Here is a 16,098-nt window from a genome sequence, read left to right as displayed (position 1 = left end):
TAGATAATTCTAGCCTCCTTGCCAAGACTGAAAGGCAAACTACCAGAATGGCCGAGGCCGAAATCATTCTTTAAACTTATGCTGAAGTTTTAAAGCACTGTGATCGTATTTGAGAACGAGAGAATGGCTTCAGAAACAATAAAAGCACATAGACTAAATAAAATTTAATGAAATGTTAGAGGAATAATAATATTTTGTCCAAAAGTTTTCCACTAGAAAATTCTCTACATGAGGTGAACACATACAGCCAAAATGAGGAAACAGAACAGTAAGATTTATTTAAGAGCCAAGCAACTGAAACCGTTCAGCTGAGATTCCCAGAAAAGCCTATATTCTACACTAAGCTTTTTGGGCTTACATAAATAAAGGCGGGGCAGGGGGAACTAACAGGAAAAAATGAGTCTAACGTGTCAGACCAAAGAGAAAAATGAGCTGTAATATTAAAATTTTAAACTTTTAGCAGGGAACAAACCATGGAAGAAAACATCTCCAAGTTGGGTGGAAATGTAGTCTTTATTCAGACAGATACACACACAAATGTTTGAAATATATTTGCTTTACAAGCATCGACTAGCATGCAGATAGTATAAAAGCCCAGTGGGCATCTTCACGAAACTCTTGACTCTCCCATCAGGCCAAGACTTCTATGAGACACCATGGTTCTAAGCTGTCCCCCATCTCATCTGTGAGAAACAGGATGCCAGAAGACGGAGCAGGAGAACCCCAGGAAGTGTGTGGTCTTTGGAAAACAGCACTCAGAGGCCTCGCCCACTTTGGGGTCTTACAATCAGTTCCAATCCTGTGAGGAGACAGCCTAACCTCAGTTAGCAGTGCTCTTCTGGACACAAAACCACCTGGACAAGAACCCTGGCTTCGAAAAGTAGCACACGCAAGCAAAATCCTTGCCACGCTACCTCTTTCTCCAGAGTATGAAACATCAGTAGCCAATGTCCCCCTCCCACTCTTGAAAACTCCCATGTTCACTTCAAAGCAAACCTGGCAATTAAACACACGGGTCTGCACGCAATGCCCTCTGGACCACATGGGCTGGCCCCTGCTGTTATCCTCAGCTCTGACACTAACCCTCCTGGCATTTCCCACCACCCACTGCTAGATCTTACGTGCCTGGTATCCCCCACTGCCCCGTGACTCAGGACAGGAGTGTCCTCCGTCCCAGAATGACAGAGTGACATATACGTGGACAGAATCAACATATGCTGGCAGGCTGGGAAGGAAACCAGCCAGGGGAGCCCAGGTCCTGACGTCTGGACAGCAGGCCGCCCATGCACTGTACACGGTTACTCAACTCTCTCGAATTCCTCCACTTTAGAGCCAGACTCCACGGCTCAGAGACATGAAACCCCCTGTTCAACGTCACACAGCTATGAAATGACAACGCCAGGCACTAGCCCAGGCCCATCCCAGCCCCAGGGGTAAATGCTCACACTTAGATCAACTGCCTCATTTACCTGCAATTTTTTTTAATTTTTTTTTTAAACTTTTCAGAAGATATTTAAAGTACAACAGTGAAGCTAGCAAAGCATTCCAGGAGACTTTAGGAGCTTCAGTCTTGTCTCAATAGATGCCCCTGAAATGGCAGACCCCGAGTGCCGATTTCCAGAGTGAGTGAATGCACCTGAGCGTGGCCCCTGGGGAGAAGCTGTTGGTGAAGACTTCTGTGAAGATCCAGGCCGCCCCACACCATACTGATCAAAAAAAGACACTTTTCTGAGCTCACTGTTAGTTGCTCAGTCGTGTCCAGCTCTTTGCAACCCCATGGACTGTAGCCCCACGGACTGCAGCCCGTCAGGGACCTCTGTCCATGGGATTCTCCAAGCAGGAATACTAGAGAAGGTGGCCTTTCCCTTCTCCAGGGGATCTCAAACCTGGGTCTCAAACTGAATTCTGCGGCTGAGATAGGCCCTGGGGGTGGACGATTCATCTCATCAGATAAACTGAGGACACAGGCTGTGGTCCCTCAGTTCAAGAAAGCTTGAGACCATCTGCCCTTGACCATGATCCCATGGCCTCTGCCGAAACCACCCTGGACGACAGCAGTCAGTCTGCATCTGTTCCGAGGCCCGGAGGTTCCATTTTAATCTCATTTGGTTTACATTTCATAATATCCTGAAAACTGCTGGCACGCAACCAATTAGAAGATCACCAATTAGAAGGAAGCACACAACGAGCAGACCGTCAACCAACCTGGAGACGGCAAGGTGTCCCTACCTTCCCAATACTGTCTCTGGGAAATGCCACACTGAGAGCCCAACCCGGTCAAAACGGGACCAAATCAGGGGCAGCAAGGAAGAAGCCGATCTAACTGGCCATCACAACTGCCTGGAGATCAGAAAGGTTCACGAACAGAAACAGAGCCATTTCTACCGAACGTGGTGCCGACGTCCGTGCAAAAGAGAGAAAGCAAAAGAAAAAGCCAGATGGCTATAACTGGACGACTCCTCTCAGCTATTTGACACTGGTGTCTTAGGACTCCTCTCCGGTGTTCTTGCCTGGAGAATCCCAGGGACGGGGGAGCCTGGTGGGCTGCTGTCTATGGGGTCGCAGAGAGTCGGACACGACTGAAGCGACTTAGCAGCAGCAGCAGCAGCAGCAAGCTTTCATATACATCATCACTGAATATCTGCAAAACTGTTTAACACTCTGCAAATACAATGTGGGGTTCTTTCTAATTCTTAAAACAGCTAACATCTAAACTGAAGTCTAGGACTTCCCTGATAATGCTGTGGATAAGAATTCGCCTGCCAAGGCAGGAGATGTGAGTTCGATCCCTAGTCCGGGAAGACTCCACGTGCTGAGGAGCTGCAACTACACCCGTGAGCTGCAACTACTGAAGCCCCCGCCTCTAGAGCCCGTGCTCGGCCACAAGAGAAGGCCCCGCAATGAGAAGCCCGCGCACCGCAAGAAGAGCAGCCCCAGCTCACTGCAACTGGAGAAAAACCCGCACAAAGCAACCAGGACCCAGCAGAGCCAAAAACAGGTAAAATTTTTAAAAATAGATAAAACGAAGTACAGTTTAATTATAAAATGGAATGCCCAACACCTTAAAGGAAAAAAAAACAAATCTCAGAAAATTGAGTCCCTTCCCCTCCAACACAAAGCAGTTCCATGAACCTTCATTCTGTCCATATTCTTTAGAGATCTTGGTTCCCTCACTCCCACAAGTCCTGGGGTTATGGTAATGATGGTCAAGTGGCCAAGAAACATTTGATGACTGGCCTACAATCATCAGTATATAAAGCAGATGAGAGGTACAATGGAACCAGCAGTAAAATTAACAAGTACGTGTGAATCTATAATTTGGTTTCCTTAAAAAAAAAAAAAGTTGGTGGTATACAAGTAAATTCATATAACATGGTCACTGGCTAGAGGACTGTTTTTCTAAATCTAGAGTGAGCAGCCAATACCAAATCGGGGGGACGAGGGGAATGCAAAGTCTTTCCAACCTGAACAGCAAAAAAAAAAAAAATTTCTCTGCTTCTGGCCTACATCCAAGGGCTGTAACGAAACACTCAGGGAACATTTGGCTCACCACTGCCTCTTATCATTATCAGAGAGTTTCTCAGCTCATCCCTCCAGACCACCGACCCTCGAAAATCTGGAACGGTCTCCTAAAATAGCAAAGGGGGAGGATGGCGGGCAGAGGGGAGGGGTGGCAGGGGGAAAGGAAGGCAGGGTTTCCAAAACGCACATTTGCAGCAGAAATGTCAAGAGCATAATGTAACCCCTGTTGTCAATAACTCTCTGCTTCTGACACGATGAGAGAAGAATCTGATTTGGCAAGGAATACGCACCCTGATCTGCAGGCGCTGGGGGACACAAAAGTTTGATAGAGCATCGTGGCCAAAGCTTATATAGGAAGTACTTCACTTCCTATTCTAACAAACCCACAAAGCTGTGGATAAAGATACGGGGCCAGCAAAAAAAAAAAAAAAGGCAAGGAAATGCCAGACATTAATCTCTGGTTTTCCCTGTAGTGACACAGGGTCTGGGAGCAGGAAGCCAGTGGTCTGGAGAGCGATCACGCCGGAGGAGAGACTCCGGTGGCATGAGCGTGGAGGCGCCAGGGGGTCGGCAGGCACGGCTCTAACGCCAGCACCGAGTGTCCGGGAGAGGTCCCGAGAAGCCAAGGCAAGCCACGAAGTGCCAAGGAATGGGGAAGGAGCCCACACTCGTGGGCCTGAATCCCACCCCAACCCAGCTTTGGGGGACACACGTAAGCACTCAGAGCCTCACCTGCCAGTCTCCAAGAGTCATCCACCCCACAGCCACCACCAGGAAAACGAGACTGGAAACATGGAGCTGTTGAGGGACTGTCACCTAAGCTCTCATCTGGATCAACAGCAGGACTCAAAGACGGGTTAAAAACTGAGTTGGCCTGGTTAAGTCCTTTCAAAAGGACTGTGACCTCACGACACTGCCAGGATGGGGGTGGGAGCCTGGTTTGGGGGCCAGCTCCACGGAGCTGATGAAGCTCAAGACAGAGAGTGGGGGGAGCTCAGGACACACACCTAGAGACACGCACACCAGCCGCCTCCTGGGATCTCTCAAAACAGGACAGGCACTCAGGCCCACCCAAGCCCACACCACGCAGCCACCAGCTGCCACCAGCACAAAGGCCTGATGGATCGGAAACCTGTGGAAAAGGACAGACACGCTCTTCCTCAACGGGCTTCCAGGAACCTGGAGGCCACAGCCCTCTGCACCCGAGGTCTGCCTCCAAGGGCTGGCCGGTGCGCCCACTGCTGCACTTGCTGCGTTTTTGCTCCCAGCGACTCTACAGCCCCAGGACGCAGGCCAGGGTTTCAACCCTGCTCCATGAGGCCCCTTTTACAATCTAGGTACTTTCTTACTTTGTTCCTCAAATGCAAAACGAAGGCTTGAATTACAGGCTGAACCTCCTCCTTAATCATCACATGGATGTTGGAGTTCAACTGCCTTTAACGTCGGCCCACGGCATAGAGATCAAGCTTTAAGGCTCAGTCCCCTCAGAGGCCATCACCAACGTCCCCCGAACCCTCAGGGACCCAGCACCCTGCCTTCAAAGCCTCTAGGACAAGAGAAAGGCTGCCTTCCTTTGTTTGGGGCGGGGGTTGGGGGGGCTGTGCCAGGTTCATTGCTGTGCAGACTCTTCTCTAGTTGCGGCGAGCAGGGCTTCCTCTTTGTTGTCCTGTAAAAGCTCTCTGCTTGTAGAGCACAGGTTTTAGGGCACTCACGCTTCAGGAGTTGCAGCTCCCGGGCTCCAGAGCACAGACTCAGTAGTGATGGGGGCACGGGCTTAGCTCCTCCTCGGCACATGGGATCAGCCTGGATCGGGGCTCGAACCCGTGTCTCCTGCCTTGGGAGGTGGATTCTTTACCACGGAGCCACCAGGGGAGCCCACCACCTTCCTACTTTCCGGGCAGTCAGCTCAGCTGGTTAGTTCGGATGGTGATGGGGCCACTACCCAGAGTGAGTTCTTCACAAAGGCCAGCAAGGCTGCCACAGGAGAACAGTCTCTGCTTTGAAGATGCTGGGGTCACAGGACTCAGAAACCCTACCACCCGCTGCTGGCAACAGGAAGCACAGGGCCACATCAGTGTCACCTTCATGCCGCCTGAAAGAACCGCGGCTCCACTGGCTCCCCACCCCTACCGTGCACTTCCACGGAATGACCCCCAACACTGTCACAACCTCCACCCACTCTCCAGGTGGCCCCTACTTCCCCACCACCACCCCCTCTGAAAACGGCAGCTCCATCCTTTCAGCTCAGTCCCTATCCCCCCACCCCACCCCACCCCACCCCACATCCAGTCCTAGGCAGAGTCCATCAGCTCCATCTTCAAAGTCCCCACAATTGGACCACTCTGCACCACGACCCTGGTCCAATCTGTTATAACCACTTACCTGGTCTGGCAAAAATTCCCCTCAGGCCGTCCCTACCCGAGGTCACTCCTGGGCTCAAAATCCTCCCAGGATCCCGCTTCCCTCAGAATAAAATCCAGAGTCATTCTTCTCTTTTTTAATATTTTTTATTGAAACAGAGTTGATTTACAACATTGTGCCCATTTCTGCTGCATGGCAAAGGGATTCAGTTAAACACACCTACACACTCTCTTCCAGAGTCACTCTTGATGGACTACGGGACGTGGCCCCAGCCAACCCTCTCCGGAAATTCCCGTCTCCCACCCTCTTTCTTGCTCTTGCTGCACGTCGGCCCCGCTGCCACTTCCCAGCCGTGTCAGCCAGCATCCCAGCTGGAACACTTGATAACGTGATCCCTCTGCCTAGCACACCCTTCCCCGGGTCAGATGCGCAGGTGACCCCCTCGCTTCCTAAAAAAAAAGCAAAAGCTCCCCCCCTATAGACAGGCCTGCGGACCCAGCACCCTCCATACAACAGCCCTGCCCCATACGCCTCTCCCCAGGCTCGCTCACTCACCCAAGCAGCTAACTCACCCAGCCTCCGCCAAAGGATGGACGCTCAAAAGGGGGGAGAGTGAGGCATGCGGGTTTCTCACTTTGTTTGTGGTGAGTGACACTCCTCCGGCAGATGGCAGGCAGAGGGGTCTCAGAGGACGCGAAGGGGTGACTCAGCGGGGACACTTTCTTGTCACTTCTAAGAAGCCACCCTTCAGCACGTCCATGCTCATGGTTTGGGGTTTCTGTTTACAGGCCAGGGTGCTGGGGAGCGGCTTTCAGTACCAAACAAGTGTTTTGAAGATGTCTAACTGGCTTTTGACTAGAGCAAGTCACCCAGATGGCGACAAACTAACGTTACAAGTCAACATCCGGTGGCCGGTCGGCTCCTGGACAAGCTCTCCATGTGCACGCCACGTGTTTATTCCCGCACACACGTACGTGGGAAGAACTGGACGCGACCCCATGGACTGTAGCCCGCCAGGCTCCTTTGTCCATGGGATTCTGCACACAGGAATGCTGGAGTGGGCTCCCATTCCCTTAAAGCACACAGGCTCTGATTTAAAAAGACCTCCCCGGCCGCTGGCCGGCAAAGGCCAAGCTTCACTGTCTCCATGTTCCTTCATCTTTCCCTGCTCCCTCTGTACCCCAAAACAAAACTCGAACTGATAACTTTCACGACCTCAGATTTCTTACATCTCTGAGCCCCAAAGTGAAGAGCGACACCTGCAAAATTGTACCCACCCCCTCGCCCTGGAGGAGGAAGCCACCCTCCAGAGATTCATGGAAGGATCTTAAAGCAACAACATAAAAATCCCACCCAAGGTCTCTGGCCCATCTGAAGGGCAAGCTTCATGCTCGCAGAACCCAGAGGGTCTAGGATCTTCCCCTCCACCCACCCCAGCCGTGGAGGATGCACACAGGCTGGCCCCTCGCACTGGTTACCACGAGGACAGAAATAGGCGTGACATACCACTCCAGGCACCTCAAAACCCCGCCTGTGGCAGCTGCTTCTTAAGTCATGCGGCACCGTGAAGCTGGTGAAGGGCTCTCACAACGCTTCCCACTGGCCTGCATTCTTGCGCCCAATCCCCACCTACAGCAGACGCCCTGGAATCTAAGACCCACCCCTCCTCCAGGGAGACGGGGCTGAGCCCCTCCACAGCACTGACGCCCGTGCAGAAGTCCTCAGGGGCTTCAGGACCTTCTACCAAAAAACGAAATCAGGAGGCTCTCCCCCGCCCCCCGGGGTGGTAGGCCACCGCAGGAAGGAGGACAATGCCAAGAAAAAGGCAGGAAAGGGCCTGGAGCCACCCGACATATGGCACCTGGCACCCGCCCCAACCCCACACCTCCTATCAGCAAGCTCCTCCTTGTGTAAGCAAACTTAGCTGGGCTTTCTGCTACTCGGGAGCTGGAGGAATCTTGAAGGATGGAGCCTCAGAACCGCAGAAGCCTGGATGCAAACTAGACCCTGAGAATCACACAGCCCCGTGGTTTTAAAACTTTAAATGATGGAAACACTTCTTACTCAAAAGAACTTTCCCATGGAGTGCCAATGTATCGGATGGATGAAGAAGAAATGCCCTCGTGTTGAGGCAAAAAGCCCCTGAACACTGAGAGAACCAGGGGGTGCAGAGGAACCAGCTAAAAATATCACTGATCTGACGCACAGAGCCCTAACCTGCAGAAAGAAAGCAATCACCACCACCACCGTTTATGACCACTAAGGATGGCTGGGCACCTAGACACACTCTGGTTCTCACACTACCCTAAAAACGTGATTAGCACCCTGATTTGACACAGAAGAAAATCAAAACCTCAGCAGGTCAGTTCACTGGCCCACGAGGCTTTCCAACTAGTAAACAGGAGAGAGAGTCCCCATTTGAAAGCAGGACAGTGACCTCCAAAACTCCACTCCCAGCCCTCCTGAGGAGGAAACTGAGACGCAGAGGAAAGAGGTGACTGGCCCCCGCCAACTCAGAAAGCCAGCTCTGCGGACTCCAGCTACAGGCAGAACACACTGTCCTCTGCCAGCGGCCGTCAACGAGGGCCCAGCAGCTGTCTCCGAGCAGGAACAGGGCTGGGAGTGATGTTGAGGAGGACGGAAAAGCACCTAAGACCAGCCACAGGGACACACCAGCCAGAGGAACGCCCTGCCCATCCCCCGGCCTCCCCCCAGCAGCTTGCAGCCAAGCTTCAACAACTGCTCCCAACTCCATCCTGCACAGCTGCGCAAAAAGAGGCCACAAATGTCCCAGCGGAGGCTCGACGCAAAGAGCACAATCAAGAGGCACCAGCCGTCGCAAGGGCACCCACACCATGAAAATGAGATGGCAAATGCCCACAGACACTGGGCCCAAGCAAAGAGCAATTCACAGAGCTTCCAAGGGACGAGGGAAGTCGTGGCAACCATGAAAAGGCAGCTGTGAGTGCGCATCAACTCCAGACCCTGCTGGAATGTTTCTCAGAAACAGAAAAAAGTTGAAGAGCTCACAAACAGCAGAAGAACTGCTAGGCGGGGAAACAGGACAGAAGCCATTCTTCTGGAACCCTGCCCACAGTGGTAGTCAGATACAAAGTATAAACAACAGACCAAGCAGGTCGGAGTATATGTTATGATAAAGAAAGGCTGAACAGCACAATAAGGAAACTTTGACACAAAGAGAGAACCTTTTTTCCCCAAACACACAGAACACCCAACTCAAGGAGGTTCTAGGCCACAATTTCACACTTTTACTGCCCACATGAGGGGAAAATTCCATTTACCTAGAGAACAAAAGATTTTTAAAAACTGGTGGATCCAAGAAATTCAAATAGTTAGCATTTCTGGGTATAAGAAGAAAATATTTAGAACTGAAGGATGAAAAATCTATGTATCAAAACCCATAAGTAGCATAATACTCAGGACAAAGAAACACACAGCTTTAAATTCATAGTTTAGTCATGCAAGCTGATTTAAAAGATCAAAGCTTTCCATTTAAATTAGGGGAAAAAAGAAGATAAACAACAAAATCCTACTGTATAGCATAGGAAACTATAGTTAATATCCTGTGATAAACCAAATGGAAAAGAAGACGAAAAAGAACATGCAGGTATAACTGAATCACTTTGTTGTGAAGCAGAAATTAACATAATATTGTAAGTCAACTCTACTGCACTGAAAGAAATTTTTTTAAGAAAAAAAATTTTTTAAGAGAAATTAGAAAAAATTTTTAAAGAAATTTTTTAAAGTTAACAGAGAGCATAAATAAAATAAAAATTAACGGTAACAAAGATGGTAAAATAAATACTAGTTCTTTTGAAAAGACTAAAAAGACTAGAAAAATCTTTAGTAAACCTAATTAAGGGGAAAAATACATAAATTCACATCAGGAATTTTTTAAATTTACCTACAGATTCAAAAGGTATTTCCAAAAGCATAAGAGTAAATGCTACATATTTATATGTGAATACATAATTTAAATGACAATTTCCTAGAAAAATACAGATTATCAAAACTTGCTCAAGAAAAAGTACAGAATCTGAGTAAACAGACAAAACTGAAACAGTAATCAAAACTCCTCTTCCACTACATTCTATCTCCACAAAGGCACAAGGCCCAGACAGTTTTACTACTGAGTTCTACCAAAATTTAAGGAACAGAAATTGTCCATCCTATACAAAAACTATTCTGTATCATACAATATACTAAAAACTAACTGGCTCTTCCCACAAAGCAAAACATTCTTGATACTGAACTCATCCAAGAATAATACAGCAAGAAAGCTGCAGCCTGAACTCACTTAAAAACTCAGTTGCAAGCTTCCTATATAAAACATCAGGAAATGTGGGGGGGAGGGGGGGTGTGCTCAGTCATGTCGGACTCCTTGTCGCCCCACAGACTGTAGCCCACCAGGTTCCACTGTCCATGGAATTTTCCAGGCAAGAATACCAAAGTGGGTTGCCATTTCCTTCTCCAGGGGAGCTTCCCAACCCAGGGATTGAACCTGCATCTCCTGCATTGGCAGACAGATTCTTTACCACTGAGCTACCTGGGAAGACAGGGTGCTCTTAACACCCCACAATGCAAAGGACAGACCCCACAACAAATATTTATTCAGGCCAAATGTCAAATGTCCTAAGGCTAAGAAACCTCGGCACAAAGATTTCGTAGGCTACAAAAAGCCTGATTTAAAAGAAAAAAAAAAAAAAAAGGTAAATTGAAGTTCATCAAAATTAAGAAATACCTAGTTTTCAAAGGACATATTAAGGGGAAAAAAAAAAAAGCAATCCAAAGACTGGGGGGAAAATACACACTATACAGACCTGAGGAAGGACCTGACTCCAAAAACGTAAAGAACTCTTGAAACACAAGTGTGTTCAGGGATGAGGGGCAGGAGATTTTTTTGAGAATCACAACAAAAGATATTCAAGTGGTCAATAAGCACATGAAAGACGTTCAACCTCATGAGGCATCCAAATAAATACAAAAAAAGATGTTCAACGTCATGAGTCAGCAGGGATATGAAAATTAAAACCATACTGAGATACCACTACAAACCTACCAGGATGGCTAAAATTAAAAAGACTGATAAGACCAAGTGCTGACAAGGATGTAGTAACACCGGAACTCTGACACCGATGATGGAGATGCAACGTGGACAACCACTTCAGAAGTCAGTTTGCAGCTCCCATAAATCAACCCTCACTCCCCAGCCACTGAACAATCTCACTCCTAGGTATCTGTCCAAAAATAGAGCGTATGTCCACACAAAATCTTGTACATGAATATTTACTACAGCTTTATTCATAAAAGCCCAAAAAACTAGTAACATCTAGATTAGTCTTGGGTCCAAAAAAAAAAAATCATAACTTAGATTACACATTACTTAAAATTAACAAAAGAAATTCAAACGTTTAATAAAATAAAATTAGCAAAAGGGGAGCAGTGGTGGCCACCAGTTCTCTGGATCCAGAGCTGTCCAGATAGTGGTGTCTCCACTCTAACCCCTCCCAGTTTTCCCCTCTACTTAAGAAATGTCGATGGATCACTTGGAGAATAAATGAGTCCTTTGTCACCTTGCCAGGATTAAAGGTGAGGAGACACCATTAACAAGAATTCAGGCCTCTGTCCCTCACTGGTCATGATTCAGCTATGCGGAAAATACAAAGGACTCACAGGTATATCCGATCTCAGCCACCTCCACCTCCATGACCAGTGGGGTCACTGCCAAGAGGGCTCCTGGCTGGGACAATTAAAAAAAGGCGGGGGGGAAGCAGAAAAAGAACAGTATCTGCAAAATAATGAGTTACTTTCTTCCATCAGCCCCAGTTCTGCGACTGTCGTGAATTCTCTCTTCCCAGCACAGCACAGTTACACATGCCAAGATCAAAATAAAGATGAGACATCTAAATGATTTCACTCAACCCCATCTTTTAAAACTCCCTCTGTGAAACATTGATAAAAGATATGAAGCCCAATCAGGAGTTCATTCCCTGGGACTATTGTCAGGAAGATGGTCTAAGAATTAAAGCATGTGTCTACCCACAGTTAATAATCTTGGGCTACACACACACTTATTGTTGCAAGAAACATATACACACAAGTGGATGTGATCCAGGTTCAACATGTGGCCCAAATTAGGCATATAAGCACTGTTCCTTCGGAAAAATCGCAGGGAAAAAAATGTCTCCTTAGAGACATCAACTAAACCAACCTCAGCTCCCAGCTGGCTTCATTACTCTCTTGTCCTCAATAAAAAAAAAAAAAAAAGTTGCAGCGTTCATACAGAAACAATTGGGGGAAAGCTTGTTCTAAATACACTTTAAGGTACTTAACTACTTAAAACAGCCCAAAGCATTATTTTATAACTCGTATAAACTGTTAAGCCTTCACTCATTAAGAATGTTGTTAACACCAAAATAAAGGGTAGAAAGTCACCCATTACCACGCACGTGTAGAACGGCCTTTTACAAAGTATATCTCGTACGGAAGAGGGTGACGCTGTGGACAAGCGGAGGGCCTTCTGGTCTCTTCGGGTGACTCTTCACGGCCTCTGGCCTCTGCCCCCGACCTCCTGTCCCCGCAGACCCTGCCCCCCGACCTCTGCACATCCCACACAGCTCAGCACTCCGCGCCCCAGCCCTGCCGTGCCGTGCCTGCCAGACCCAGTGGCAGCCACGGTGGCCTCTGGATTCCAGTGCTTTCTCTCCACCACACACCACCTCCCAAGGAACAGCCGAGGGATTAAAAACCTCCGACTTCTTCCACAGCGCAGGACTCGCCAGGCGCATCCATCCTCATGAAGCTTCTAGAATGCACAACTGAGGCTCTCCGAAGGACACGCGCTCAAAGTGCTGGGAGAGCAGATACACTCTGGGCGGCTGGCCGTCGTCATCCCTGCTTTGCAGTGCCCGGCTAAAGATGCTAAAGCCGCTGCGGGCACAGTCTCTCCTCGGCTGCCTTCATCCCTTCTGCTAACGAGCCACTTGGGGACGACCCCTGCCCACCACACTCACCCCAGGAGGGGTCTGGGCCACACGGGTGCCCTGCAGGCCTCCCTGAAGTGGGCCCCAACTTCCCTCCTGTTGCTTCTAAGGGGCCATAGGCAAAAGGTACCCTCCCGGGGTCTAGAGAGCTGGATTTGGGAGGAGAGGCCGCTGCCCCACAATCAACCCCCCTTTCCAGTGACTGTGAGACCTGCCTGCCAGGGTTCCTGCGGCCACCAGAAGGTGTCTAGGCACCCCAAACCTGCGAGAGGGGAGCTAGGGACTACACGGGGCACCAAACCACCAGGAACCGGGAGAGTCTTCCATGGAATAACATGTTCCTCGTTACCAGCAACCAATTTGCGGACATTTGGAATGTGACCCTGTGTCCGTGGGGACCGCTGCCACCGACAAGCGGCGCAAACTTCTGCAAGAGGAGAAGTCTGCTCTTCACACTCACGGTAAGGCCTGGACAGCTATTTACGGATGGACGCCCAGGGCTGGAAGAAAAGGCCGCCAAAAACAGCCTGCTTCAGGGCTACTCGGTAGAATTTTTCAAAGTGGACTTAAAGACATGATCAGCCCACATTCCCATTCAAATATGTGCTACAGTGAAGGAACTTTTAGGCAGTCTGATTTCATTCCAGAAAAGATTTTTTTTTTAACCCCTTTCCCTAAAGGGGGAAAAAAATGTTTTCAGTATTTAAGCCAATGTATGCATTTGAAACAGGAAAAAAAAACAAAACAAATTTCATATTTCAGGGAGTGGGTCTGAAGTAGAGACTGTTAAACGCGGCTCTAGAGAAGTCTGAATGTGAAACCACAGAGCAGTAACGGGAAAGAAACGTGCCAAAGCCCACCCAGGTGCAACCTGGCTGGGGCTGCAGTCCTCAGAAGCCTGGCAGAAAGGACCTGTCCTAAGACCTCAGAAGGTACATGCTAAAAACATGCAAGTCCCCTCAGGACACTGTCAAGCACTTGCTAAGTCAGGCCCACGTGTGACCATGAGGAGAGGCATTTCAAGATACAACGGCCATTTTCTACTGGACCAAGAGGCCAAGTTCCATCTGGAGATGAGTTTGTGAACCACGGTCCAGGTGCTAGGATGACTACCCTAAAGCAAAAGCAAGAATCCCCTGCAGCAGCTCCAGAGTAGGGGTCTGCCCTTGAGGCCAACTTTATTAAGAAATCAATTCCAATCGCCCAGCAACCAAGACTTTAACACCGCTAGGCCAAGCTGAGCTAATTTCTCATGGATGCGTATGGTTACAGCAGCCATTACCCCAAAAACGTCCTCCTTTAAAGATCAGTCACAGCCTGACCTTGGGTCAGTGACTGTGGCTTTTCACTGTAACAGGGGGCTTCTATGAGTAACTATGTATCTTAGGGCAGTTAACTGGCCTATAAACTAATGAGCAGTTAACTCTCCCTTGGGCCCCCAATACCTTTCCAAAAAAGGACAAAGAATATGGGCCTTTCCGCTTCCACTGTGCGTTCAGCCTCACTCTCCTCAGAGTAATAATTTCTGCAGCTTCTCAGTTCGGGGGTAATAAGACCATCTGCAATGCAAAGGAAGACTAAGAACCCCATACACCTCACCGTAAGCTCAAAATTCAGCTCCAAGTGGGCTACACTTCGCTTCATTCTGAGAGGTAACTTGCTAGCGCCAGGGATAATTGCTGACTTCTTTGTCCACGACTCTTTCAGAACTTCACCCCTTTTTCACCAAGGTTTAAAAAATTAAATAAAAGCTGTATTTTCCATCATCCTAAACAGTCCAGAGAAGGTTAGTTAGAAAAATACATGAAATTGGCAGTTCCCCAACCCCGGGACTCCCAGCCACGGCAGGACACTTAACAGTCCTCACTGGGACCAACGATTATACAGTCATGGTTCCCAAAGCAAAAGACTCCACTGGAATAATCCACCCGGAGACAATGACATCATGCGAACAACGAGACAGGAAGTTCAGCTCGCAGAAGTGAAGGGTGAAGTCTCGAAAGCGAATATTGAATGACCACTCTCCATTCCCCCGATTAAAAAAAAAAAAAGTCAACTTCTGCAGATAAAGCTACTTTACAAATGGAAAACCCACATGGAGGAAATCAATCAGCAAATGAAACCAAACCCCCCCCCCCCGCCCCAACCCCACGGCCGTTCCTACGGGTGAGTCTGTCCACCTTAAGGGGCGCATCTGAAGCCCCGCTGGTGGAACTTTGGGGGAAACGCGGAGTGGGAACAAAGCGAAGCCGGGGATTCCTGCGTCCTCCCAACTTTTTCGCAGGCGCACCGCTGGGCGTGAGGGCGCCCGCAGGGTGTCACCCGGCCGCTCGCAAGCACGCAAAGCCGCCCCGGACTTGGTGACAGCCACAAGTGGCCGGACGGCGGATCCCGGGCCAGCGCGGGCCAGGGGCCCCCCCATCCCCTGCCTGTGGGCACCGATGACCCCCGGGTCTCTTATCCTTCGCCGGCACGGCGGCAACTTTCCGTCGGGGACGTGCAGACCCAAGGAGAAGACTCGGGGACCCCGGCCCCTCCCCCGGGGGCGCTCCCTGAACCCCCATCCCGCCCGCCGCGCGCTGGGGCACCGCGACCGAAGCCCGTGCCCCGGCGAGCCACCCACCTGCACAGCTCTGGGAACTCGGCGCCCTGGGTGCCCGCGGCCCCGGGAAGCCAGCCCGGCGGCAGCAGCAGCAGCAGCAGCTGCAGCTGCAGTAGGAGCGGGCACCGCGGCGGGCGCCCGGCGGGCGCGGGCCCCAGGTGCGAGCTCCGGCCGGCGGCCGCCTCCATCGCGCCGGGCCCGGGCTGCGCGTCCGGAGCCGGGCGAGAGGCGCGCGGCGGCCGGGGGCGGCGGCCGGGACACGGGTGTGCAGCCAGGGCGGCAGGCGGAGACGGACAGGAGCGCGAGGAGCTAGGGACGAGCCGGGGGAGCTCCAGGGGCGCGCGGCTCTTCTGGGCTCGGCGGCGGCCCGGGGGCCTGTCACGTGACCGCCGCTCGGTCCCGCCCCCGCCCCCGCCCCGCCCCGCTCACGTGACAGCCTTGTTCAGGTGATCCCCGCCCGCCCGGCTCCGCCCAGGCCCGGTCACGTGAGCGCGTCCCCGCGCGCGGCCGGAAGCAGCGCGGCGCGCGCGCGCAGGTGCGGGAACCCCGGGCCTGCGGTGCCCGCCGCTACCTCGCGGGACCCCCGCCTCCGTGTCTCCCCCGGGGGCG

At 50.6% G+C, this 16,098-nt stretch overlaps 1 protein-coding gene across 1 annotated transcript in view; it reads right to left on the bottom strand.

Moving 5' to 3' along the window:
• Nucleotides 1-15,677, bottom strand: part of IGF2R (insulin like growth factor 2 receptor) — a 102,683-nt gene extending 87,006 nt beyond the window's left edge. Inside the window, exon 1 of the mRNA XM_052645461.1 lies at nucleotides 15,511-15,677. Within this exon, the coding sequence (XP_052501421.1) occupies nucleotides 15,511-15,677 (167 nt within the window). The remainder of the gene's footprint in view (nucleotides 1-15,510) is intronic.
• Between the last annotated feature and the right edge of the window lie 421 nt (nucleotides 15,678-16,098).

This window comes from Budorcas taxicolor, chromosome 9, assembly GCF_023091745.1.
Source record: "Budorcas taxicolor isolate Tak-1 chromosome 9, Takin1.1, whole genome shotgun sequence".
Classification (NCBI taxonomy): domain Eukaryota; kingdom Metazoa; phylum Chordata; class Mammalia; order Artiodactyla; family Bovidae; genus Budorcas; species Budorcas taxicolor.
The sequence above is the reverse complement of the archived record's forward strand: the minus strand, read 5'-3'. Positions and strand labels throughout refer to the sequence as shown.